The 26,224-nt window shown below is 44.0% G+C and overlaps 1 protein-coding gene across 5 annotated transcripts in view; it reads right to left on the minus strand.

Moving 5' to 3' along the window:
• Positions 1-26,224, minus strand: part of DNM1 (dynamin 1) — a 174,137-nt gene that overhangs the window by 88,079 nt on the left and 59,834 nt on the right. For 4 of the 5 annotated variants that reach the window (XR_004540865.1, XM_033960897.1, XM_033960895.1 and 1 more), the window contains exons 5-11: positions 25,487-25,585; positions 21,401-21,561; positions 19,734-19,876; positions 17,630-17,765; positions 17,327-17,394; positions 15,588-15,726; positions 2,198-2,284 (exon numbers count right to left, since the gene is read on the minus strand). Coding sequence is in view for 4 of the 5 variants with exons in the window: in XM_033960897.1 (XP_033816788.1) it covers positions 2,198-2,284; positions 15,588-15,726; positions 17,327-17,394; positions 17,630-17,765; positions 19,734-19,876; positions 21,401-21,561; positions 25,487-25,585 (833 nt within the window). In the remaining variant the exon portion in view is untranslated. Of the gene's footprint in view, positions 1-2,197; positions 2,285-12,318; positions 12,458-15,587; positions 15,727-17,326; positions 17,395-17,629; positions 17,766-19,733; positions 19,877-21,400; positions 21,562-25,486; positions 25,586-26,224 lie in introns of all 5 variants that reach the window. The other variant, XM_033960898.1, reaches the window with a different exon arrangement.

A 26,224-nucleotide genomic window follows, 5' to 3' on the forward strand; every position in this document is an offset into this window, starting at 1 on the left:
TGGGATCCAAAATCAGTGCACAAACTGATTATTTGATGAGCCATTAACAACTCATTGTTGATGTCAATTGGAACTAATTAGGACTTATGCATGGATCTGCCCATACCCATATGCTTTCTATAACACAGCACACCCAAAGTGACTTGCGTACAACCAAAAAGTGAGAATAGTCGTGAGAGAGGCATGGGCAGGTCAGGGATGTTCCAGAAATTTTAGCACAGGGTTACAAAATACCAGGGTTGTGCACCCAACTCGCGCACGAGGATTTAAATCAGGTTTTAGCAGGTACAAGTAGGTTTACCAGACATCCGGATTTACCTGGACCTGTCCCGGACGACTTTTCAAAACCCGACACTTTGTCTGGGTTTTGAAAAGCATTGAGATGGGGGCCGCGTCTGGAGAGCATCTGGGCGTGCATGGAAGTGATGCAATGACATCATGTCGCATCTGCGCATGTGCAGATGCCCTCCAGACGTGGTCCTGAAGAAATGAGTTTTGTGTGGGGCTGGGATTGGGGGACGGAACAAGGTAGGGTTGTGGGCAGAATGGGGCCGGGCCAGGGACAGGGTCACAAATCCTCTTTTTTTCCTGCAAAAATCTGGTAACCCTAGGTGTGGGAATCCAGAATGCACTTTAAAGCAGGATCCCCAACCCTGTCCTGGAGGACCACCAGCCAGTCGGGTTTTTGTGACCGCCCTAATGAATATGCACGAGAAAGATTTGCATATAATGGAGGTGGCAGGCGTGCAAATCTGCCCCATGCATATTCAAGTTTCAAGTTTTTATTAAAATTTGATACTGTCACTTATCCAACTTCTAAGCGAGATTCAGATTGAAATATAATGGGGATAACATATAAAAGTAAAAAACGCCAATAACAATACACTTAAAAAGGAGCATTAGGGCTATCCTGAAAACCTGAGTGGCTGGTGATCCATCAGGACAGGGTTGGAGACCACTGCTTTAAAGAATGTCTCTTAAAGCAGATTTTTCCCAGTGTCTAATTTACTAAGCCACCGAGCAGTCTACTGGAGAAAATATTAGAAACAGATATTTGGTAACAGAGGTGACCTACCATGACCTAATAGCATGGAATTAAATGACAGTATTGATCAGTGGCTTAGTAAAATGGGGACAGGGGTGCAGACTGCCCTGGATGTCATCTTGATGGGGGTGCCGACACTTCTCTGCCCTCCCCCCACTCCATGCTTGTGCCCTCCCTTCCCCCCATACTTCATCTTCGCCAGCACGAGCAATTTCTCCAGCCTGCTGCTTGTGCCAGCCTGGCTCTCCTCTGAAATCACTTCCTGGTCATGGAGCCAGGAAGTGACATCAGAGAAAAGCCAAGGCTGGTGCGAGCAGGTTGGGGAAGCTGATCGCGCTGTTGAAGATTTAAAGAGGTATGGGGGGAGAGGGCATGAATGTGGCGTGGGGGACGGGGAAAGAGCAGGGAGGGGTGACACCACCCTGGTGCCTCCTACCCTTGCTACACCACTGGCATTGATTATGTTCTACTGAAATGTTAGAAGGAGATGGGCTTTGATCTGTAAGGTCTCCATCCTGTCCTGTGCTAAGTCTCTGTCCTCCAGGGCTGCTTAGCAAAGGAAGGAATGCCAGTCAGTGGTGCTGAGGGCAGACTTCCATATAGGGAAAAGGGGTACCTGGAGAGGCCAATGATAAATCAGAAAGATCAAAGAAAAAATGTGGAAAATAAAATACAGCTGTAGTAGGTTTCCGGGTCTCACCGCATCTGTGTAGAAAGAACCGACGTTTCAGTCATGATGGCTGAAATGTCGGTTCTCTCTACACAGATGTGACGAGACCTGGAAACCTACTACAGTCATGTCGCCAGCTGTGGAAGCCTAAGAGAACACAAAGCACAGCTTCTTTCACAGACATGACAGCAAGGATGAAATAAAAATATTTTCAAGCAATTTTGATGCAAAATTTAAATAGTGCAAGCTGCATTATAAAGAGAACATAGTTTGTAGGTTTTGACTTATCTAGAGCAGACCAAACACTCTGCAACAGTAGCAACAACCGAAGCAAGGCTGGAACAAGGCAGGATTTCTGAAATAACGATATTTTGTTTATTTTAAACATATTTTTTTCTTCTAGGCGTGCTATGACTTTTCTCATCACTGCCTGCATACACCTTGGGAGAATGGGCACTTCCTGGCTTAGCTTTGGCTCTTACCTGTTCCTTAGTTCGACCTTCCCGTTCACGAATGTGGGTTGTGACAATCCGCTCCATCTCCTCTCGCAGATGAGGGTACTGGCTTAGCTGTATGAAAAAAGAAAAAACAGAAATATGGGGAATGGGAGCTAAGAAGCAATGCCCCCCTACAAAGCTGCACTATCCCAATCCCCTCCCCCAGGAGCCTGCTCTATCCCCAATACCCCTCTCCATCCTCCCAAAGCAGGGAATCTGCATTGCATGCCATGCATTCATTCACATAGATGTCTAAATATGTTGATAGATTTTCCAGATTGCCAACGGACAGCATTGCAGAGTGTTCTGCCTCCATTTTATGTGGGCATTTATTCAGTTTCTTGTATAAGTGTTTATACTAAGATGTATGAGAAAAGTGTGCTCTGTGGGCTTAAATCCCCAGGGGGCTTTGCATCTCCCAGAGAGCTAGGCTTCAGCCACAGAGCTTAAGCTTGACCCCCTTCTTGGTCAATCTGAGAGAAAACAATTGCCATTTGTAAGACTGCATGCCTGTATGAGAACCTGGAGTTTAGCACTGTTCCCCCACCAGATTTTCTGCCTTTATTTCTAACAATCTAACACAGCTTAGTTTAATGTCTAAGTCTGGAGAATTATTTCCACAAAGTGTGGACACACTCCCAGCTCCCTTTTTGGTTAGGGAAAGCTGATAGAGTGAGAAGATTCTGTGACAGAGTTGAACTGCCTTGAAGTCATCAATTGTTAGTATTTATTCTTTACTTCATGTTATTAAAGAAAGCTGTTTAAGAAATAGAGACTGGCTGGTAACACTAAGATTACAGAAGTAAGGGTTAACTCAGAGGAGTCCCTTGCTTTCAGTGCAAAGCCTGAGGAGACTTCAGAGTAAGGAACTCTACAAAGCTGTAGCTGTATAGTGAGCTATAATCAGCACACAGAATATACAATATACTCTAGTATGCTAAACAGATACTCTCATGATGGACTGGATGGGTCTAGTGGTTCTTGTCTGAAATTGTATTCTCTGATAGTGGTAGAAATAGGGTTAAGAGGCTACAGTATTGCAATCAACCTATCCTTCACTCACTTTAGAGGCAGAGGCAAGGATAAAAGAAAGGGCACAGAAAGGAAATGCAGCCTGGCATTACTGCAGGCCATCGGATGATCAGCTCCTGGTACCAGTCCAGCTCTTCAGAAATCAACCAGATAGGTGCTAGCAGGTTGGTGGTGGCCAGTCACTGTTCAGCAAGATCACGGTGACCTAGGCCAAATAGTGGGGAAACAACACCAATAGTTTTGGTAGCGCTTTAAATTATTACCAGTATTTCTTTTGTAGGAAAAAGGGACCTTAGGGACAAGGTCACAATCTATGGCTCTGCCCTTACAATAGTCACACCCCTCTCACCAGCCAGTCTAGCACGTTTCTCTCACTCCCTTCTGTGTCCAGCTCAGATATCTCCCTCCTTTTTCTCTTCTGTCTCTTAATACCCCCCCAGCTCAGATACATCCCCCCTTTTCTATCTTTTTAACAGCCCCCCTCCAGTTTGAGTTGGGGATCCCTCCCCCTCTCTCTCAAACCTGTGGTTCCCACTATTCCGACACCTATGGATGGGGAAAAGGTAAAAAAAGAAGTGCCAGTGCACTGTCCCTTTTGGAATAACCATAAGACATTGTTGGGTAGGTGTGTTGGATTAAGTATGGGAATCTAATATGGTCTTCTATTATGTGACTATATTATGGTGCAAACTTTCAGGGAACATATGATTGAGTGGGACCATATATAACAATGCAGACAGCAGCTCTCATCTTTTATTGGAATATTTTTAATGCCAATGTTGGAAAATCTCAAAACAAAAAAATAATTAAATGCGCCACACAAAAATTCCAGAACAGGCAGAACAAAACATCACATGCACAAAGGATATAATGCAGAGACAAAGGAGTCGTATCGTGCACATAGGCAAAAGGACACCAGCACCAGCTGCAAAGAACACCACATCGCAGGCAACAAGCAGGAGGGACTGACTGGGCAGGGGGGATGTGAGCAGCACAAGCAGCACCCAGAAGTAATGCCGTGGCTCTGAAAGAGCCCAGGTGACCATTAGGGCCTAATAAAGCCACTCTAGCATAAATTTCAATATCAAATTTAGAACCAATTTCATTCTGTCAGTCACACTGCCAACCCACGCTTTCCTACATTCACAACCACCACCTGTCCATATTTTCCTCTCTCATCCCAAGCTACTAACTTCTGAGTCTTTAGTTTTTCCATCCTACATGTCCCCACCATCCAGTGCAATCGCTACTGGTCTGCATTTCTTCACCTATGAACTTATGCTTCTCTGCCCTATCCTATATACCTGACCCTATTCTACAGCAAAATTGACATGGTATGGTGTTAGTACGAAGGCTGTAGCAAGCTATGTGAGGGCACAGTGAGGCTGCACAGGAAGGAAGGAAGGGGAGGCAGGGGCTCCAAAATTGAGTCCTGTCCATTGCTTTCCCTGCTGGGCTGTGTCTCAGTGGGCAGGATAGGAGCTCAAGGGGGCATGTCGCACAGGGCGCATTTCCAGCTCGGGACAGTCCTGCTAGTATGCGGCAACAATGTGTACAGTGTCATAATAGCAAAATGGAATATGGCCGACAGGGTGTGGCAGAATCGTGGACATATGATGCAGTGACAGGCAGTTAGGTAAGGAGATAATTCTATAACATAACATCTCTGTGAACAGTCCAAAAAAAAGGTGCTGCCTCTAAAACACATATAATTCCCCAAAACTTGTGCTATTCAAAATAGACTCATGTTACGTCAATCAGTATTGGGTTTAGGAGCTACCTTTCAGCTGTGCTTTCCATGCAAATGTTGTATTAATTATCAAGCAAATAGATGTTTTTTATGAACCTGATCAATTACAATTTTTCCTGGAGGGTAAAGCGGCTTCCGTAACCCCTCAGATGCCTACTAATATCACCGTCCAGACTGTATAGTAATGATACAACTGATTTGCTCTGTATTTATGAGTATACTGATATGTTTCCTTTTTCCTTGAAAATCAACTACCCTTGATCTGTGCTTGATTCTCTCCTTAATAGTGGGCTACTATCATGGTATTGTATATGTAATAAGTGCTTTATTTCCTATTGGATATTGTTATGTTTCTTTATCAAAGAATTTTCATTTGATGTTAAATAAAGGTAAATAAATAAAATTTTAAAAAAAATAGACTCATGAATTTATTATGAGTCTATTTTGAATATATGATTTTTTTTTAACTATTATTTGGTTGGAATGTTTTAGAGTCTGAATATCAGCACTTAACCAAATGCTAACTCCACCCCCAGAATGCCCCCAAAATAGCCAGTTTTGAGGAAGGTGCTAACCAGATATTTTCAGTGGCGCTAACCAATTAAATGCCACTGACAACAATGGATTAGCCCCGACCAAGTGATATAACCAGCCAGGAGTCATTTCTGGACAGTTATATCACTTTGAATAGCAACCTGGTCATTTTAAAGAAGCTTCATAAGTTTTTAATTCCATAAATTATGAGTATTGGCATAATTCATCGCTGTAATGATAGAAGTACGTTTTATCCTTTCATGAAGCTGCTGCACCGTATGCCTGGAACAAACTGCCTGACTCGGTACGTCGAGCTCCATCTCTGGCAGTATTCAAATCCAGACTCAAAGCCCACTTCTTTGAAGCTGCTTTCAATTCCAAACTCCAACCCACCTGCTAAACACTAGAGAATGACACGGTGACAAAATTCATCACCGTCCCCGTCCCCGCGGATAACCGCAGGAAATAATCCCATGTCATTTTCTAGTGTCTATTTCAACCTCAGTCTTTCTACACCAACATTCTTCAAAGCAAAGTTTGTGAGTCAGTGGTTGTGCCCATTAATACTCTGATTCTTCCCTCTCTCCTTAAAGAATTACATGAAGATGGTTTCCCGCGGTTATCCGCGGGGATGGGGACGGTGATGAATTTTGTCACCGTGTCATTCTCTACTAAACACCAATATGCATGTTATTCCCTTTGTATTTCCTCCACCTGAGCACAGTGTATAGATGCACCTTCTTGTCCAGTTTGTCTGTCTTGATTAGACTGTACGCTTTCGAGCATGGACTGTCTCTTCTATGTTTTGATGTATAGCACTGTGTACGTCAGCACTATAGAAATGATAAGTAGTAGTACGTTTTTGTGATATATAAGCCTTCATTTCTCTAAAGACGAGAGATACATACTTTATAAAAGCAACATAGGCAGAACCATCTCAATAGTATATGAATGTCCAAAAAAAGACCACGTAATGTGGGTATGCACACTGGCATTTAGCAAACTACTCATATCTGTGTATCTTGCAACTCTGCCTCTGTTCCATCCAAACTCTGCCCCCAAAAATGCTTACATGCAGATCGTGTGAATGAACGCAGACGCACCCCTTTTTACGTACCTAGTTTTTGTACATGAGTGCAAGTACACAATTTTAGAAATACCTTTTTTTTGCCTATAAGACAAGCTCTACATGTGGCAAAAGCTTAACAAAATTACTCCCTTAGGCTGACAGATGGGAGGTGGCAAAGTAGGCAGCACGATAGCATATGGCATGGAGTAGGGAACAGTAGTGTGGGTTGTGTGCTTCTGTCGGATGTAATATGACTGGCAATGTGGATTGGTAAATGTTGCACTCTGGGATGTAAAACTGGCAGTGTAAGACAATAATCTGGGCAGTCTGGGTTAGTACTCGAAAAGTTATTGTCTGATACTGTGGAGTGTTAATGTATGCCTGGAATAGACTACTTGAGTCTATGCGGCACGACCCTTCCCTTGTTCAAAAATATGACTGAAAGCCCTTTTTTTATTTTTAAAAAGAGTATCTTCAACGCAAAACTCTCTCTCGCTCTCTCTCCTCATCACCCTAGTGAGCAGTTTGACCATCCCCTGCTAACTGTAACCCCTACTCTGGCATCCTGTTTATCGGTTCATAGACAACGGCGTGAAAGACAAAGGCGTGCCCGGACAATTGAGCGCAGCGCGGAGGCGCGCGCCACTCAAAATTACTGTTTTTAGGGGCTCCGACAGGGGGTTTTGTTGGGGAACCCCCCCCCCCACTTTACTTAATAGACATCGCGCCGGCGTTATGAGGGGTTTGGGGGTTTGTAACCCTCCACATTTTACTGTAAACTTAACTTTTCCCCTAAAACAGGAACCGTTTCAGGAACCCCCGCGAACTTCAGGGGAGGCAGTAGAGGGCCGCTGGAAAAGCAGGAAAGGGTAGTTGGAGCGCTGGCAGGTGAAGAACATCACTTGATCTGCTCTGACTGCCTCTTCCATTTGACACACAGCTCCTGATTGGTGTAGCCGACTTTACTACAGGAAGAAGCGGTTGGAGCAGACCGCGAATGAGCGAGTCCGCGAACTGTGAATTCGTGGGGGGGGGGAGGAACACTGTAATAGTAGTAGAAGTAGTGTGGTACATTGTTTAAAGACCAGTATTCCATACAATGGTGTAGTAAAGGGGTAGGGTGGTCCGCCCTGGGCGTCATCTTGGTGAAGGCGCAGGCACCCATCCTCTTCTCCACCTCCCCTCCCCCTCATTAACACACATGCGCATTGCTTTCCTTCCCCCGTAGCGCTGTAACATTCCTGGCGTAAGCAGCAAGCCCCCAAGCTGCTGTTGCACCAGCGTCGGCTCTTCCTCAGATGTCACTTCCTGGACCCGTGCCTAGGAAGTGCAGATGCTGGCGCGACAGCAGCTTGGGGGCTTGCTGCTCATGCCAGGAATGCTACAGCGGTATGGGGGAAGGGAAGCAGTGCACATGTGTGTCGGTGAGGGAGTAGGGGGGAGGCGGAGAGGAGGATGGATGCCTGCGCCTTCACCAAGATGACGCCCAGATGTTACAGAGGTATGGAGGAAGGGAAGCGGTAGGAGGGTATGGAGGTGGGGGGGGGCAGAGAGGAGGGTGGGGGGAGAGGCGCCACCACCCCGGGTTCCTCTCACCCTCACTATGCCACTGATTCCCCCCCTCGCCCCCCCCAACCTTCATGAGCATGATCTAAACTAAATAACTTGCCTTTAAATGAAGGTTGTTTTAATACAATTGGAGACTGACCAAAACTGCTTTTTTTGTTTCGGCCAAAATTAAAACTGCCAACAAAACTGTCTGAAAGCTTTCATCTGAAACTCATCACCTAGTTTCAGACAGTCAATACCAAAACTGAAGTTTGGCTGTGTGACTGTAAACCAGTGAGGGCTGCTGGGGATTGTCAGAGCTGGCAGTCTGTAGCCCTCTGCTAAACCCAAAGTATCCACACCAGAATATAATAATTTAAATTATGAAGAATCATATTTTATCTCCAAGCAAAACAAGCCTCCACACACATGGACCTCAGCTAACGAAAACAAACTAAAATCCACATTGCTTTTAGAGTGGCTGACTTTGCGCCACACTCAGAGTGACCGCTCACATCATAACTTCACATAGAGGCTAAATCTTAAGAAGCTTACCATCCCAAATTTACAGACTTAAATTCCTGCTAAAATGTTATCAAAAGCATTTATTTAGAGCACTCTATTTACCATATAAACTATCGTGCAAGATTAGAACTGCATTACTTACTATCCAAAAATAAAAATAATACAGAGAGTAGTGGTTCACCCTCTCCTTCGGACCACCTTAAAATCACTGATGGTCTAGCCAGGGCAGAAACGATGCTCCAATCACTGCAGCCATTTTGAAGGCAGAGCTGGAATTGGTAGGAGTAACTGGGGATCACTCTTGCGCCAACTGCATCCCTAGACTACCAGGGATTGTAAAATAGGCCTGGAGATAAGGGAGGCACTATGAAGAGGAGGGAGAAAAGGAGACAAATTTTGGGCTTCCACTGAAAAATAGTATGACCAAAAATTCAAATAACCTCTTGGCTAAAACCAAAATCAGTCAGAAAATTTGGTCAGCCTCTACAAAATCTCTCTCCTAAAAGTTTTAGATATCATTTATACATACAATGCTATGGACTATGTTCACAGCTGAAGTGCCAGGAGCGGGACTACAAAAGGCAAACGTGAACAGAGATGAAGGAGAGGTAGACACTGATTGATTTTCAGAGGGTTGTGTTTATGAAGAGCTAGCGAAATTAAAGGTAGACAAAGCAATGGGGCCGGATGGTGTACATCTGAGGGTGCTGAAGGAACTTAGGAAAGTTCTAGTGGCTCCGCTGACTGACCTTTTCAATGCTTCACTAGAGTCAGAAGTGGTACCAGAGGATTGGAGAAGGGCAGATGTGAACCCTTTCCCCAAAAGAAGTAAGAAAGAAGTAGAGAATTACAGGCTGGTAAGTCTGACTTCTGTGGTAAGCAAATTAATGGAAACACTTTTAAAATAGAGAATGGTGAAGTTTCTGGAATCCTATGGATTACAGGACCGGAGGCAACATGTATTCACTAGAGGTAGGTCTTGTCATACAAATCTGATCAATTTCTTTGACTGGGTGACCAGAGAATTGGATAGAGGGTGTGTGCTAGATGTGGTGTATTTAGATTTTAGCAAAGCTTGTGACAGGGTTCTACACAGGCATCTAAAAAATAAACTGAGTGCCATCAGGATGGGCCCCAAAGTGACAGGCTGGGTCAGAAACTGGTTGAGTGGAAAACGACAGAGGGTATTGGTCAATGTAGATTGCTCTTAGGAAAGGGATGTTATGTGCCTCAAAGTTCTGTTCTTGGGCCTGTTCTTTTTAACATTTTTATAAACGATATTGCTGACGTTATTTGCTGATACTAAAATCTGCAATAGAGTAGACACGCCAGATGGTGTGAATAACATGAAGAAAGACTTAGCAAATCTTGAATAATGGTCTGAAATTTGGCAGCTAAAATTTAATGCTAAGAAATGCAAGGGTCATGCATTTGGGCTGCAAAAAACCCGAGGGAACAGTACAGTTTAGGGATAAAGAACTTATGTGCATGACAGAAGAGCGGGACATGGGTGTGATTGCATGTGATGATCTTAAGGTGGCCAAACAGATTAAAAAGGTGATGGCGAAAGCTAGAAGGATGCTAGGTTGCATAGGGAGGGGTATTGGCAGTAAGAAAAAGGAGGTACTGATGCCCTGTATAAGACTTTGGTGAGACCTCATTTAGAATATTGTGTATAATTCTGGAGGCTGCATCTTCAAAAAGATATAAAAAGGTGGAGTCAGTCCAGAGGAAGGCTACTAAAATGGTATGTGGTCTTCATGATAAGGCGTATGGGGACAGACTTAAAGATCTCAATCTGTATACTTTGGAGGAAAGGCAGGAGAGGGGAGATATGATAGAGTTGTTTAAATACCTACGTAATGTAAATGTGCATGAGTCGAGTCTCTTTCATTTGAAAGGAAACTGCAATGAGAGAGCATAGGATGAAGTTAAGAGGTGATAGGCTCCGGAGTAATCTAAGGAAATACTTTTTTACAGAAAGGGTGGTAGATGCATGGAAGTGTCTCCTGGAAGAGGTGGTGGAGACAGAGACTGTGTCTGAATTCAAGAGGGCCTGGGATAGGCACGTGGGATCTCTCAGAGAGAGAAAGAGATAATGGTTACTACGGATGGGCAGACTAGATGGGCCTTTTGGCCTTTATCTGCCATCATGTTTCTATGTTTCTATATAAAGCAAAAATTAAATAACACACTGTAAATTTGTTCTTGCCAGGACACAGTCATCCAGTCATAAGTTAACCCATCACAAAAATCATAAGCACATACACGTGGAGAAAAGCAAACCTCATACACAGACCGCCGGGACTGCACCACACCCTAAGCAGTCTGTATCATCATAGGTTTGAAAAAAACTCCACACATAAATAAACTATAGATTTCTCATACATTCATAGATTATAGTTTTTCAAAGTAAGTGCTCATAGAAAAGTCAGATGAATAAGTGTGTACACTGCAAAAACTTGTAACAATTAGCAACAGCTGATTTAAAGTCCACTATTCAGTCAAGCACACAAGCAGCAAGAAAAAAACATATCTGAATCTGTGGCAGAAAACACTTTCTTCTTCAAACGTCACAAGCAGAATCCTCTCAACGCTACTGAAGAGTAGAATCCTGACAGAACAAAGATGGCATGGATACTATACTAAAACACAAGTTTATGAAGAATGTGAGGTTTATATATTTCGCTCTTCTGAGGTAGCAGCATGAGTGCTTACTGTCGGGAGGATTCTGCTTGTGGCGTTTGAAGAAGAAAGTGTTTTCTGCCACTGATTCAGATAAATTTTTTTTTTCTTGCTGCTTGACTGAATAGTGGACTTTTAAAATCAGTCAATTTTTTTTGTAGCTGTTGCTAATTGTTACAAGTTGTTTTTTTTTTTTTTTTTTGCAGTGTACACACTTTTCTATGAGCACTTATTTTGAAAAACTACAATCTACGAATGTATGAGAAATCTATAGTTTAATTATGTGTGGCGGTTTTTTTTCAAACCTATGATGATACAGACTGCTTAGGGTACAGTGCAGTCTGTGTATGAGGTTTGCTTTTCTCCACATATATGTGCTTATGATTTTTGTGATGGGTTCAGTTATGTCTGGACGACTATGTGTCCTGGCAAGAACAAATTTACAGTGCGTTATTTGATTTTTGCTTTATGAAGAAGTTTTACTACTGTTTTTCCCTGTGTATTGATTAGTTGAGTTCCATGTTTCAATATTCATCTGCACAATTTCATGGGTTATTTTCCCTATGTAAAACATTCTTTACAAGCAGAGAATGCTTCATAAAATGACTCCCCAAATTATGCTCGGCTTGGTCTTTATTCTAGCAGCATGCCTCCTGAAGTCTTCTTAGCAACACCAACACACAGGACAATCTGAAAGGGATGGACTCTTCTTTCAACCTTAACAGTTATGTAAATCATCTTCTTCCTCCTGTTTTCTGGTTCTGATCACATTCATGTACTTAGTAGCTGCCTTTCTGCTTACGTCCCTGTTCCTCTCCAGCTTACAATTTTCTATATATGGGTAGATTCTTAACCACGAGCAGACAGTACACAGTACACAGGTGTCTATAAATCCATACATATGAAGATGTGAATGTACCTGTCTATGTGCATAATGTGAAGATGTTCACAGAATATTTTTACCTTATCACTACACTTTCTGATGGTGGACGTGAGCTCACTCACTACCATATCCACACACTTCAGACTTGGCTCCTTCAGCTTTTGCACCTGCTTTTTCACTATGGCTTCAAAAGCGAGGTCAGGCGTGAAGAGCCCCGTTCTGCACAACACAGGGAAAGAAGCACGAAAAGAGAAGAATGAGAGGATAGAAAAGAAAGAGAGAGGGCGAAAGACACAATGTAAGAGGACAGAAGAGGAACATAGGAAGCTGCAAGAAAACAGAGAAAGAGAGGGGGATAAGATCAGAGGAGAAAAACAGAGAGAGAGAGAGAGACAGAGGAAGGCAAGAAGAGAAAACACAAGGAGAAAAATGAAAGGTGAGATCCGAGCTCCTTCTATAAGCGTAGACAAGTGAGAACAGCTGGTCCGGCTGCTGCCAAGTATCTGGGAGTGTTGAAAATGACAAAATTAAATGATATCTGAAGTGGGAGATGTATGGAAAGAAAGCTGAGGGCAAAGGGAGGAATGAAACTGAACTAAGCAAAGTACATCATTTCTGGCTCAAAAGACACCATGATGATCAATGGCCCTATGTCCCTTTGGGTTTCCCTGCCTGAAGATCCCCTAGATACACAGTAGCATCTCACTTAATTTCACTTGGGCAACCTATGGTGGCCTTTCCTTGCTCTGCCTGGGAGTCTCCTGGATGGATGGTAGCTCTTCATTTGTGTGACAAAATTGTCTCAATAATTCCCCCTACCTAATGTATGTCACTTGGTCATCTGCCCATTTACTTGTGCTTCTGCCTTAACATTATCTTCTAGGAATTTGTGAGGAAAAGACGTCAAAGCAATTTGACATAAAAGATCTTGCTAGAAGTAGTCACCCTAACCCCATACTGCCCTGCACCTTTCTGTGCCAGGCTCATACCTACTATCTGTTTGAAGCAAAATCTGGGCAAGTTCTTCTGCATAGTCTAATTTCCTAATGCTTGAAGATCTAAGTGTGGGTTTTTAATTATGTATCCCCCCCAATCTTATTTGTATAATTTAAAAATAGGAAGAGGTAAGAGAAAGAGATAATGGTTACTGCGGATGGGCAGACTAGATGGGCCATTTGGCTTTTATCTGCCATCATGTTTCTCTGTTTCTAAGAAGAAATTATTATAAAGATGGAAAAATGATGATGATTCTGCCAACATTTAGCTAAAGGATGTAGCATCATGAGGAACTCACTAACCCTATACTGTAGCCCGGATGACAACACAGTTCTATGCGATTGAGAACTCAGCCCCTGAGATAACAGTCTTTACTCCTTTAATTTTTTTTATTGAGTACTGCTTCATAGACACCATGAGCATTCATTCACAACTATCTGGAAGCTCTTCCCCTATTTCATATCCTCTCCTATCCCATTCAGTTCAGTTATTGCAATGATAGACTTCAGCCAGAAGGGCTTCACAGCAGGACTCCTTCAATAACCCCCTTCATGGTCCTCAAATTTAGGCACTAAGGAAAGAATTTATCAACGTGAGGTCCAATTAAGCTGTGTTATTTTACTGTTAACTCTAGTTATTAGTAACTAGGGTTCATTGAATAAAATGAGATCTGTGGTAAAACAGCATGAGCTAGGGTTAAAAGAAAACGTTTTAACAGAAGTTCACATTGAGAACCCCCTCCCCCCCTTAAATATTGCCATTGTGTAAGGACCAAAACTCCCTTAAGGATTGGCCAGGTGCGTGCAATTTTTCTTCTCATGTGAGCAACAAGTTCAACAAACCAAATATTTTCCAGATTTGCAAGTAATTTTGTGAGTGACATTCCTAGAATGTATAAGCAATTGATCATGTGCTCAGCTTAGAGGGAACATAGGGGAGGACTCTCTTCACCTTCCACAGCATCCCAAGCCCTGGCTGAACCAAGGAATGGAAAAATCTCAGACCCTCTACACAACTTTCCAGTGGATATTTATATCCAAACACCTCTAAAGTGAAACCAAATAAATAATGACAGAAGTATAAAAAATTGAGCTACAAAGAATTCTGAATGAACCACAATTAACTTCTCCAGATTCCAGAACCTTCTCTCTTTCCATCATCTTCTTTACCTTGTATAATTTTTGCCTTTGTCTATTTCTTTCTCCGATTCCCAATTTCCCCTACACTACCATCTTTGTGTTATACATAGAGATGACCACAGATAAGATATAGGTTTCACCCCTGGTGTGTCTTCCTCCTGATGAGAAGATTCATATGAATGGAAAAGCAACAGAGAGAAGGTAAGCTAGAAGCAAAAGAAAAAGTTTCAAAAGACAGAAAGAAGAGAAAGAAATAGCAATATGGTATGAAAAATGTAACAGGACATGTAGAAGGAAAATGTGAGAAGTAAAGAAACAAAATAATGAAAGAAATTTCCACCAGGATAAGGATTTCTGATATTTGGCAGCCCAAGACCTGTGCTTACTGGTTCTCACCCCTTCCTAATGGGCATTTTCTGGGTGCACTCAGCAGCTACACCCCCCGAGGAAGACATTATGATAGAACAGAAAGCCCCTCCAAGAGTCTGAGAAGATGAAGTTCCTCCTGGCTATTCAGGAATCAGAACATGCAGGGTGGACACGTATGTATACAAGTGGCCAAAGACTGCTAATTCTCTTTGAGCCACCCTATTTCTCTCACCCAGCAGGAATCCTCTCTGGAATCCCTGCAGCTAGTCCCCACTAACATTCAAGAATTTCACAACAAACAGTCCACACTGGTACCCTCAGAGACTGATATTTCCCCCATTCCCTGGTCCTGTGCAGAATAATATCTGAGAAGATTGAGACTGAGAAGAACTTGTTCCCCTCCCCTTATTTGCACATCCTCCCTCCAGGCCCACAGATATCCTTGTGCATTAATTTCAAATCACAGCCTTGAATTTTACAGCATCACTGAATGAATTCCTGATATCAGGATGCTGCTAGTTCTTCTCAGTCACTGCTACTATTTAGAGGTTAAGGATGACATCAGCCAATCAGAGCCTCACCAAGCAGCCCTGAGCCCTGAGCTCACTCTAGACCTGCTGAATTAAGGTCAGTTAGTTATAATAAGCTCTAGATGGCCAATGAGAAGACATGGCAGTCAGTGTTTGGGCAGTGTTTCCAGCTATCCTGCTTTCTGATTGGCTGAAGTCCCCTGGTGACTCTCTCACAGGTCCAGTCATATTGAGGTGATGCTCTCTGGGGGTCTTTCTCAGGTTGCAATGCAAGCGAACAGGCATATGGGTGAGCTCCATGCTTCCTCCAGTTACCTTCTTGGTGCACTGTCTAACAGTATTGATTAATTCCGAAATGACCATATCCACACATTTCAGGCACGGCTCTTTAATCTTCTTGACCTGTTTTTTCACAATGGTCTCAAACGCCATATCAGGAGTGAAAAGACCAGTTCTAAACACCCACACAACAAGACGGGGAAGGAGAGGATGGGGTGAGGAGAACAGTACAGCATTAGAAACTAATTTAAATTCAATCCCCTTATCAGTGCAATCCACTAGATGGTATAGAGTGGGGAGGAGATATGTAAAATGTTTGAAAATAAGGCCTGGAAGGGTTGTGAAGGAACTTCCTTATGAAAATCAGTTGTAATATAGTCTTTGAAGAACCTTAAGAAGTTTGAAGGTAGAATCAGGAGATCCAGTGTATTAGGGTGTCTGGTTAGAAGGGTTCCTTTTGTATAGTTTTTTGATTGATTTTATTCATTTTTGTGAACTGTTTTATTGACTAAACAGTATACAAAATGCCCAAATAAATGAACAGGCAGGGAAGTAAATATGTGTGTATAAATGGTTTCTTGAAGTGGGAACAGAAGGCCATTTTCCCACTAGTCCTTTTGTGATATCTTCCATGGTACCAGAGGGCTTTGTTTAGGAGTACTTTATGGATAAGCAAAGGTAGACTCACTACCATCGCTATCACAGAGATCAATGGGATACCATGTGACCTGCCTGATCACTACCATCCCTGGCTCCTGAAGGCAGATGTTTGTGAGTACGTGTTGGGGCAAATAGACTCTCGATAGCAGTGCTTCTCAGTCCTCTCCTAGAGTCACACCTTGTCAGTCAGGTTTTTCAGGAGCACCACAATAAATGGGCATTAGAAGTAATCCCAAAAACCCAACTGACTAAGTGAACCTCTAGGAAAGAGCTGAGAAGCAATACCATTTAATGTTTTTGAATTTGCTGGGAAGACTAGCAGGCAGGCTCTTGATTACAATTTGTCACTACAGAATCCTCCAGAATATTAGGCCAAAGGGAATCAGGTTTACAAATTCTTACATGCTCAAAGAGGCTCATTTGTAAAAGCTACATCTTTGGAAAAGTATGGAGCTGGAGGGGTGGGGTGGATTCTGTTAGAATTGAGACTGTGAAAAGAAGGGCACTAAGAAATTAGCATGAAATCAGCTAACAGGAGACTAATCCAAGATGGTAATACCCTTACACCATCCTAAATGCTGTGCTGGTTCCAGCAGGCAGTATAACATCACACTGAATAAACCTGAATGGATAATAGCTATTTAAATATAGCTGTTCATTAAACATTAAAATCATAATGGAAAGCACATATTTATCCCTTCAAATTTCTATTCTCATTGGCATTATAAATTCTCTACAACATGGTACTGTTTTAGTGAGACCTCAAGATGGCCCAAACTGGGGCAGACAGAAAGATGGGCTGATATATGTTATAGCATCTGTGACATCTAGGATAGGCTCACTGCAAGTCTCCATAACACCCAGGTGACTCTGGGAACAGAAGGGAGGAGGGAAGTGGGCATCTGAAGCTCATGGATAACTTTTACATTTTGCAATATAAATTCTGTAGTTTACTGTAATCTGGAAAAAACGCATTAAATCATCAAAACCAAAACTAAAATACATGTTTCAAAATAAGCTAGCTGTGCCAGCTGGAAATCTCACATATGCCACTTCTGAGGGCCAGAGAATCTTCTCTGCACCCCTCAGATGCTTCAGAAATGCAGGTCACCTGCCTGATACCGTGAATGTTCTTGATTGCATAACTGATCTCTCTTCGCAGTTCCTTCTCATCGAACTCCATCTGTGAGAAGAGCAAGATAAGAGACATATTGCTCATGAGATTCAGGACATGAGAAGAAAAAGTATGGGGATTGTGAGGGGGGATGAGGAAAACAACTGTGAAAGGTTACATTTGGGAGAAAGTGAGGAGGAGAAATTGGATTGGGAAAACGAATAAAGTGAAAACTAGTTAGCACCGGTAACAGTTTAGGGAAAGTGGAAAGCCAGAAGAAGCCTAGGGCTCATCAATCAGAGACCTTCACCAACTCAAAGGGGAAGCGCTCATGGAAGATGCGATTGATACGCGCTCCTCCAGACAACTCATAGGTGTCTATTTGATCTCCAGACCCTTCTATACGTTTTTCAAAGTCCACAGCAAACTGTTGAACCATCCTGTAAAAAGAGAGAGAGAGAAAAATGATGACTAGACTAGTGTAAGTGGGAAATGTGCTTTCCGTTAGAGGGAGAAAGAGAGGACATGGATGTTCTACTCTCTATTGGGTTCAAAAGGAGAGGGGACACAGCCCCGATGCACAAAAGGATGCTCTGTGACTGCTACTGATCATTGTAGCAACCACAGATAATCATGTCCTAATGAATTACAAGAAGCTCATTAGTATTCTAATGACCACTCCATGTAATGCACAGCAAGGAAACGCGTTGCTTCCTGGGCAGACTTTACCGGCAGGGTTTGAGCTGTCAGTCTTATTTTCCTGTCAGTGCCTGAGCACTGATTGGCTAAGGCACTGACAGAAAAGTAAAGCTATGACAGATGACCATGTCATTAAAGGCCCCCAAACCCCCCCAAAAAAAAATATCCCCCTCCCGCTGACCCCTCCAAGACACCCCCCACACAAACCCTCCCAAAGCCCCTGCCTTTCAATTGCAGATTGGCAAGAAGGATGACCACTCCCTCCTGCTACCACGCCCCCAAACTTCCCCAAACCCCCTACCTTTAAATCGCAGATCAACAGATGTGAATGCCCACTCCTTCCTGCCGTTAGTCCCTCGTACTTAAAAAAATATCATCAGGATGGATACCCATTCCCTCCTACCAGCATGCCTGTCTCTTCAAAAGGGCAAGCCTTCCCTTTCCAAGTGCATCCTGGGATGCACTGGGGGAAGTCTAAGTGCCTGAGACAATCAGGGCCTTAGGCCCCTCCTAATGCATCCCAGAATGCACTGGGAAGGGGAAGGTCGCCATTTTGAAGACGTGGGCCTGCTCGCAGGAGGGAGTGGGCATCCCTCATGTTTAGGGTTACCAGATTTTCCATTTGGAAAATCCAGACCCCTAGACCTGCCCCCAGGCTTGCCCAGTTCCTCCATTCCCACCCCCACCCCCACCCCCTCCCCCCACTGCCTGCTCTCGTTGGGCAGGAGGACAGCCGCGCATGCACCGATGCGATGTGATGATGTCACGCGCATGCCTGGATGTCCTCCTGCCTGATGAGAGCAGGCATTGGTTGGCGGGGCTGGGGTGGGATTGGGGGCGGGACTGGGGCGTGATGGGGTGGGAATGGGTGGAACTGGGCAGGCCTGGGGGGGCAGGGGTAGGGGTCCGGATTTTCCAAATGCCCACTCCCTCCTGCCAGCAGTCCCACCTCTTCAAAATGGCGATGTGGAGGAAAGCTTTTCAAAACCTGGACAAAGTGCCAGGTTCTGAAAAGCCGTCCGGACCCCCGGACAGGTTCTCATAAGGAGGAACTATCTGGGGAAAATACGGACATCTGTTAACCCTCCTCATGCTGAATTCATGGACCTAAAAGGGGGGGATTTGGGGGGCAGTTCACTAGATCATGAGGTGTTTTTTTAATCAGAGGGGTTGGGGGGGTGGAGGTCAGGCTTTGGGGACTTGCATGAGAGGAAGGGGGACTTTTCTTTTCTGCTCTCTGCCAGTTGATTAGCTGAGCCGGCAGGACACCCCAAAGCTGCTGATAGGCAGCTTCGGGGCTTCCCCTGCCATTCAGCTGTTTGGAGCTTTTCCTGCTGGCTCAGTGCTGATAGGGAGGTGCTGTGCCTAGTTCCCCTTTTACTGGCACTGCGCCACACAAATAGCATGCATATAATTTGCATGCTATTCATGCTAAGCAGCAGCCATTGGGGAAAGTAATCGTTCCCACCACAGTAATTTTTGCTGTGGTGTTGGAGCGTTGTAAATCGGGGTCACAGTGACTTGAAAGTTGCAAGTAGGGCTATGCTCTCTATGATGTGAACGGGAGGCCTGAGAGATGTGAGCAGACCTATGCTCTCTGTGGGTGGAGAGGGAGAGAGAAGACAACAACAATGAGAAGGTATTAGTGGGGGCTTTGTTCTCTGGGGAGGGAAGAGAAAGCAGAAACTCCACTTGTAGGAGGTACTCACTGGAGCAGAGCTTTGGTTTTTCGGGATGGATCATCCGGACGGAAGTTCTTGTACTCCTCTACCTCCTTCTCAATGGACAGTAACTGACTCTGTAGCTTGTTGCGAAGTCCTGGCAGGGTGTCCCGGATGTGGTTAGTTAATTGCTGCACAGAGATCGGGTCATGTTGTTATAAATCAATACAAATACCTAGACCTGCCCCCAGGCTTGCCCTATTCCCCCCATTCCCCCACTGCATGCTCTCGTTGGGCAGGAGGACAGCCGCGCATGCACCAATTTAAGCAATTATTAACAGAGAAGGGTATGGTTACCAGTGTTACATCTGGAAAGGAGATAACATGGGTAGGCAGAGCTGTTTGTGCAATTTATGGCAAAGGAGCGCAGCTATTAACAATGTAGCTACAGCAATGATGATAGCATCTTGATTTAGGATACCCCAAAAATCTCATGGGAATATATATTTAACTACCAGGTAGATCCACATGCTGTACAACACCACAAAATTAATAAAGATCACCCACTGCAAAAGGTTATACAATTTATCAATAATTAATACCCAAAGTGCTCAGAACCTGATGTTAGAATGACCGCAAACAGGGACTAGCCCCTAAATGCGGGCCTCTTGGTCAATCACTGCAATTATTTGGTATCAATAATAATTCAATGTTCCGTGTTCACAAATTGTATTATTTTATCAAACTGTATCAAATCTTCAGCACTAATACTGTTACAACCAGATGAAGAAACTTGCAATTAAGTCTGTTTCAGGTTCTGACGCATTTCGCCGGGACGGCTGCTTCAGAGAACCCACATGGCTATTTGAATTAACCAAAGGGTCCTTTCTTCACCTTCTGTTCTTCCATTGTTCGTGAACAGGAAGTGGATTATGAACAATGGAAGAACAGAAGGTGAAGAAAGGACCTTTTGGTTAATTCAAATAGCCATGTGGATTCTCTGAAGCAGCCGTCCCAGCGAAACACATCAGAACCCGAAACAGATTTAATTGCAAGTTTCTTCATCTGGTTCTAACAGTATTAGTGCTGAAGATTTGATACAGTTTGATAAAATAATACAAGTTGTGAACACGGAACATTGAATTATTATTGATACCAAATAAGTGCAGTGATTGACCAAGAGGCCCGCATTTAGGGGCTAGTCCCCATTTTCAGTCTTTCTACCATCAGGGTCTGAGCACTTCGGGCACTAATTATTGATAAATTGTATAACCTTTTGAAGTGGATGATCTTTATTAAATTTGGGGTGCATCCTGATTTATACATTTCTGCTATCTTGGTAATTTAAGGAAAGAATGAGATTGAAGCTCCCATAAGGAAATGCAGCGTCTATATTGTGGCCCACAAAGTGCAGACACTCTGCTATAGTATTTTTAACCAAAAGCTTCTTGGCCTTTTATTAGAAAGCTTTCTAGATTTTCTTCCCAGTTATCTAGCCACATACTCAACAGTCTGCACACTACTTAATATGGCAAAAGTATGGAAAAATCAATTTAAATAAATGCTTTGAGATCTGTATAAAATGTGGGAGATGGATGCAATCAGGATTAGAGATTATCTGACTCAGTATTTTCTACTGGTACAGTGTTCCCCTGTAGTCAGTGAGGTAAGTGTATGAGAGGTGAGAGATTTTTGGAGTCAGGGTTAGAGATTACCTGATTTAGCACTTTCTGCAAGTATGGTGTCCCCATGCGGTCAGCAAGGTGTCTGTATGATGGGTGGGACAGGAAGAATTTGCGCTCAGCAGCCAGAGCTGCCTGAATGTCCTTTTTCCCATCAATATCCTTCTGACTCCTATTCACCACCCCAATGTAACCTGGAAAATAAAGATTAAAGGTCACTCAGAGGAAGGAATAAAAGAGGAGCAGTCCTAGTCCTTAGAAAAGGGCTTCCCAGGACCTGTTTCAAAGGCTACATCAATAGAACTAAGGCTGCTCTTGTTTAATTCAGAGGATAGCTTAGGAAGAAAAAGAACCAATTTCCCAGGTAAAATGGCTCAATGTGAAACATTAATCTGTGGGTGCTCTTGAAAGATTTCAGAAATGTTTTGGTACTGCTTTGCATTCGATCTTTCTTGTTTGAGAATGGTCTCAAACTAGAGTGCAACATTAATTTAAGGAGAAAATAGGTCTTACCTAATTATTTTCTTTCCATTAGTCCTTCACACTATTCCAGACCAGTGGAATAGCCTTGTCCATTGACTAGCAGGTGGAGAAAGAACTCACAAAGAAGAGCTACCTTATTTAGGTCCTACCCAACCACAGCCCTTCAGTATTTTCATCAACAAGTGTGGTGAACCCAGGAAAGATGACCCTGGCACCACCCATGCTCATGCTGCCTCTGCTACATTTACCACTGTATACTAGTAGACCAATTTCACCCATGTACACTGATTGCTTAATCTCCTTATCTGTTCCCCCCCCTTTTTTTTTAAAGAGAGGGCTGCATCACTTCACCTGTCCAAAGTTTGGCGAGCATAGAATGTAAAGTTCAATTGTATAGAAAGAGGCAGGGCTTCTGGGATAGTATGAATGACTAATGGAAAGAACATTATCAGGTAAAACCCAATTTATCCTTCCATAGCATCCTTTTCCATTATTCCAGACCAGTGGGATGTTCAAACGCAGACCCTATCGAGGGCGGAATGGGACAATTCATCGTGGCTGTTTCATCATGGGACATTTCAGCATGGCTTCAATGAAATGGCCGTGATGAATCGTCCTATTATGGGGAGACTGGGCTTCAGGTGCCACAGACAGAGAAGCCTCTACCCCCTCCCTGGTACCTGCGACAAGAATCTGAAAGCTCCGGCCGAGCCTCCTTGCCAGCTACCTCCGCCCACTTATATCTGCGATGAGCAGCTGAAAGATGCGATGCAGCAGTTCCAGTGGCAGCTTCTCCCCCAGGGCCTGGGCTCCCCATCAGCCACTGTCACCCACTTCCCAGCCTCACTCCACAGCCAGCTGCTCTGGGGCCAACTTTCATGCAGGTCGACTGAGGACTTCCCTGGAGGTCTAAATTTGGGGGAGGGGGGGCATTGTATAATTTGAGGGGGGGAGTGTGAGGTACATCACTCCCCCAAACACTAATCAGATTCATTACAGCTAGTTTGTCGCACTGAAACAGCTGCAATGAACTGGTCACAATGAATTGTCCTAGACCCATCGAGGGAAGGCATCTAGAGCTGCTGCCTGCAAAATCTCTACTCCAAACTTAGTGTCTGAATGTGCCCTCACATCCACCCGGTAATGTCTGTCAAAGGAATGAAGAGATGACCAAGTGGCTGCCTTGTAAATCTCCCCTGGAGACAACTGAACCAATTCAACCCACAACGCTGCCACACGCCTTGTTAAATGGGCCTGCAACAGAGCTGGAAGCAATTTCCCTGATAGTAAATATACTGAACAGCCTCCTTCAACTTCCTTGCAATGGTGGGCTTCGAGGTCGAGCAACCATGTTTCTGACCGCCCCAAAGAACAAACAACCAATTTGGCCTTCAGAAGTCATTGGTGACCTCCAAATATTTGGCCAGAGCTCAATGCATATCCAAGAGGTGTAGGCTCTCAAACTGGATCCCACAATCTGTTCTCCAAAAGGAGGGAAGCTCCACCGATTGATTACGATGGAAAGCCAACACCACCTTCGAAAGAAAGGAAAGGAATGGCTGTAGAGACACTCTAGCCTTAGTAAATTGCAGAAACAGATTCCGGCATGACAAGGCCTGCAGCAATGAAATCTGCTGAGCTGAAGAAATTGCCACCAAGAAAACTGTCTTCAGTGACAAATCCTTGAGAGATGACCGCCACAACAGCTTAAAGGGCGGCCGCTGCAACACTAAATTGAGGTTCCATTCTGAACAAACTGGACAGAGAAGTGGCTGAAGCCGGCCTACCCTTCACAAAAAACTAACTACATACAGGTGTGCTGCAATAGAGGAATTTTCCATTCTTCCTCAAAAGCAAGCTAACGCCACCACTTGTACCTTTAGGGAACTGAGAGCTAGATCCTTATCCAGACCACCCTGGAGAAATGCCAGAATGAGAGCCACCGAAGCAGAAAAGGCAGACACCACTCTCTCAGCACACCATATGCAGCCGAAGATGAACGCTTCCTGGCCTATAAAAGTGTGGCAACTACACAGACATCATAGCCCTTGTGCCTCAATTTTGACCTCTTAAGGGCTAGGCTGTAAGACCAAAGGGGGAGGAATCCTCCCAAGCTTAAACCCCCATCTAAACAGACCGAGAAAGCCTAGAAGGAGGAGAAGAAAGTGAAGCCTCTCTGCCCCCATCTCCCAAAGTTCCAAACAGGGACACTTGAGAACTAGGGGCTTGGTAGGCTTACCCTCCATGCAAGGACCCGAGGTCTCTGTCAGAGCCTGAACCTACAGGGAAGGACATGCAGACTCCGCCTGCACCTGCCTAAAGAGATAGGTTTGGTGTTGCATCAGGACAAATTCTGGTGAAAAAACATAGGAGCTTGTATGGGAACCTGAGACATGGCAAAGTGAGAAGGAACAGACTCTTCAGGACTGCATGTCATCCTTTCTCTTACATGTCCTTATTTTCTCATTCTAAATAAATTTGTGTGTAATATAAGTTAATAAAAAAATATAAATTATTATTATTATTATTTTTTTAAAGACTGTTATTCCCATGTTCCACTGAGGAGAACTCCCTGCCTTGAACTCCACAGAAACAGAAGGCCGCAAAGCCGCCTGCAGCTTTATGTGGGCCGCACCAGCACTCTCCCCAGACTTGTCCCCATTAGAGCGGGTGTTCAAAGACTTACAAGAGCATTTTCCTGAGGTCTCTCACTGCGCTCCACAGAGCAAGCAGCATTTTGCCGACTCCACGGGAGCCAACATTGCTGTACCATAAAGCTGATGCAAGTCTCCTTCCTGTCCCCCAAAAGTATTGACCCACCCCAGCTGTTCCTGTCTCTGGTTCTCTACGGCAATCTCCCGACTGGTGCTTCTAGAGTCTGTACTGCATATCCTGCGACTGAGCCTTGCTGACTTCAGCCCCATGTGCTTTTTTTTATTTTTTTTTTTAATTTAAAGAGCTGGCAAACAAAAAAACAGCAGGTTTTAAAAAGCTGGGTTTTGTCTTTTTTTCAAGTAATACAAGAGGCTGCATAGGACTGATGGCACCCAGAGGGAGAGGTAAAATTGGGGAAGAGGAGGACAGCTAGGAGGCAGATACTGGCACCACCACGCATGCAACATGAAGGCTTGTCTCAGGAGAGCTCAACTGGGAGCCAGTTGACCAACTGGACTAGGAATGGCCTATCCAGAGCTGATAGTCACAACCATCCACCTTCTTGGAAATAGAAAATACTGAAGGGATGTGGTCGGTAGGACTCATTTAAGGCAGCTCTTCTTTATGAGTTCTAGCTCATAATTGGCAAGGCTATCCCACTGGTCTGGAATAGCGGAAAGGATGCTATGGAATTTAAGTTTAACTATCCAAAGATTATTTCGGAACATCATTAAAATAAAGTCGTCAAACCAAAATACTTACCTATCATATTACATTACCCCTGCGTTTAACTTTCCTTTAAAATCAAACTGCCACATTAAGCTTTGGATTCCCTCCTCTACAGACAGACCCATGGCCATCCCCCAACTCTTCAAAAGACAGTGAAAATACAACACACACTGGGATAACATAGGGTTCCTGTCAATGGTGTGAAGTTCAAATAAAGGGCCCCTATGGTAGGTTGCAGGAAGGTGACTTTACCTCTTCGAAGTGGAAGCAACTTGTTTTCCAGAACATCCCTTGCATCAGTTCCCTCATCCATCAGGTCTAGTTTTGTGATAACTCCAATAGTGCGCTGGCCTGTGAGCAAGGAATGGAAAAAACATTCACTCAGAAAAAAACATCAAAAACAACTGTTCCAAGGAAGCCTGAAGAACTTAGGATTAGATTCAGTAAAGAGCGCCCAAATTCGGGCAGCAATTTAAAAAAAAAAAAGGTGAACTGAGCGTTATTCTATAAACGGTGCTCTGAATTGGGCACTGTTTATAGAATAGCGCATAAAGCCAGGATCTACACCCAACTTTGGGCACAAGGATTTACATAGGGTTAACAGATGTCCGGATTTACACAGAAGTGTCCTCTTTTTAGAGGACTGTCCAGACGTCCGGCTGGGTTTTCAAAACCTGGCAGTTTATCCAGGTTTTGAAAAAACGTTGCGCTCGGGGCTGCATCTGGAGGGCATCTGCGCACGACATCATATGCATTCACACATGCATGTGACATCACTGCATCGCATCCACGCATGCGCAGACGTCCCGAAAAGACAAAGTTTGTGTGGGGCTGGGGTTGGGGGGTGGAACAGGGCAGGGCTGTGGACAGAATGGGGTGAGGTTGTGGGTGGAATGAGACCAGGCCGGGGGCGGATTAGGGCTGAGCCACGTGCCCTCTTTTTTTTTCCAATCTGGTAACCCTAGATTTATCCAATCCAGATAAGGAAAA

Source organism: Geotrypetes seraphini, chromosome 10 (assembly GCF_902459505.1).
Source record: "Geotrypetes seraphini chromosome 10, aGeoSer1.1, whole genome shotgun sequence".
NCBI lineage: Eukaryota > Metazoa > Chordata > Amphibia > Gymnophiona > Dermophiidae > Geotrypetes > Geotrypetes seraphini.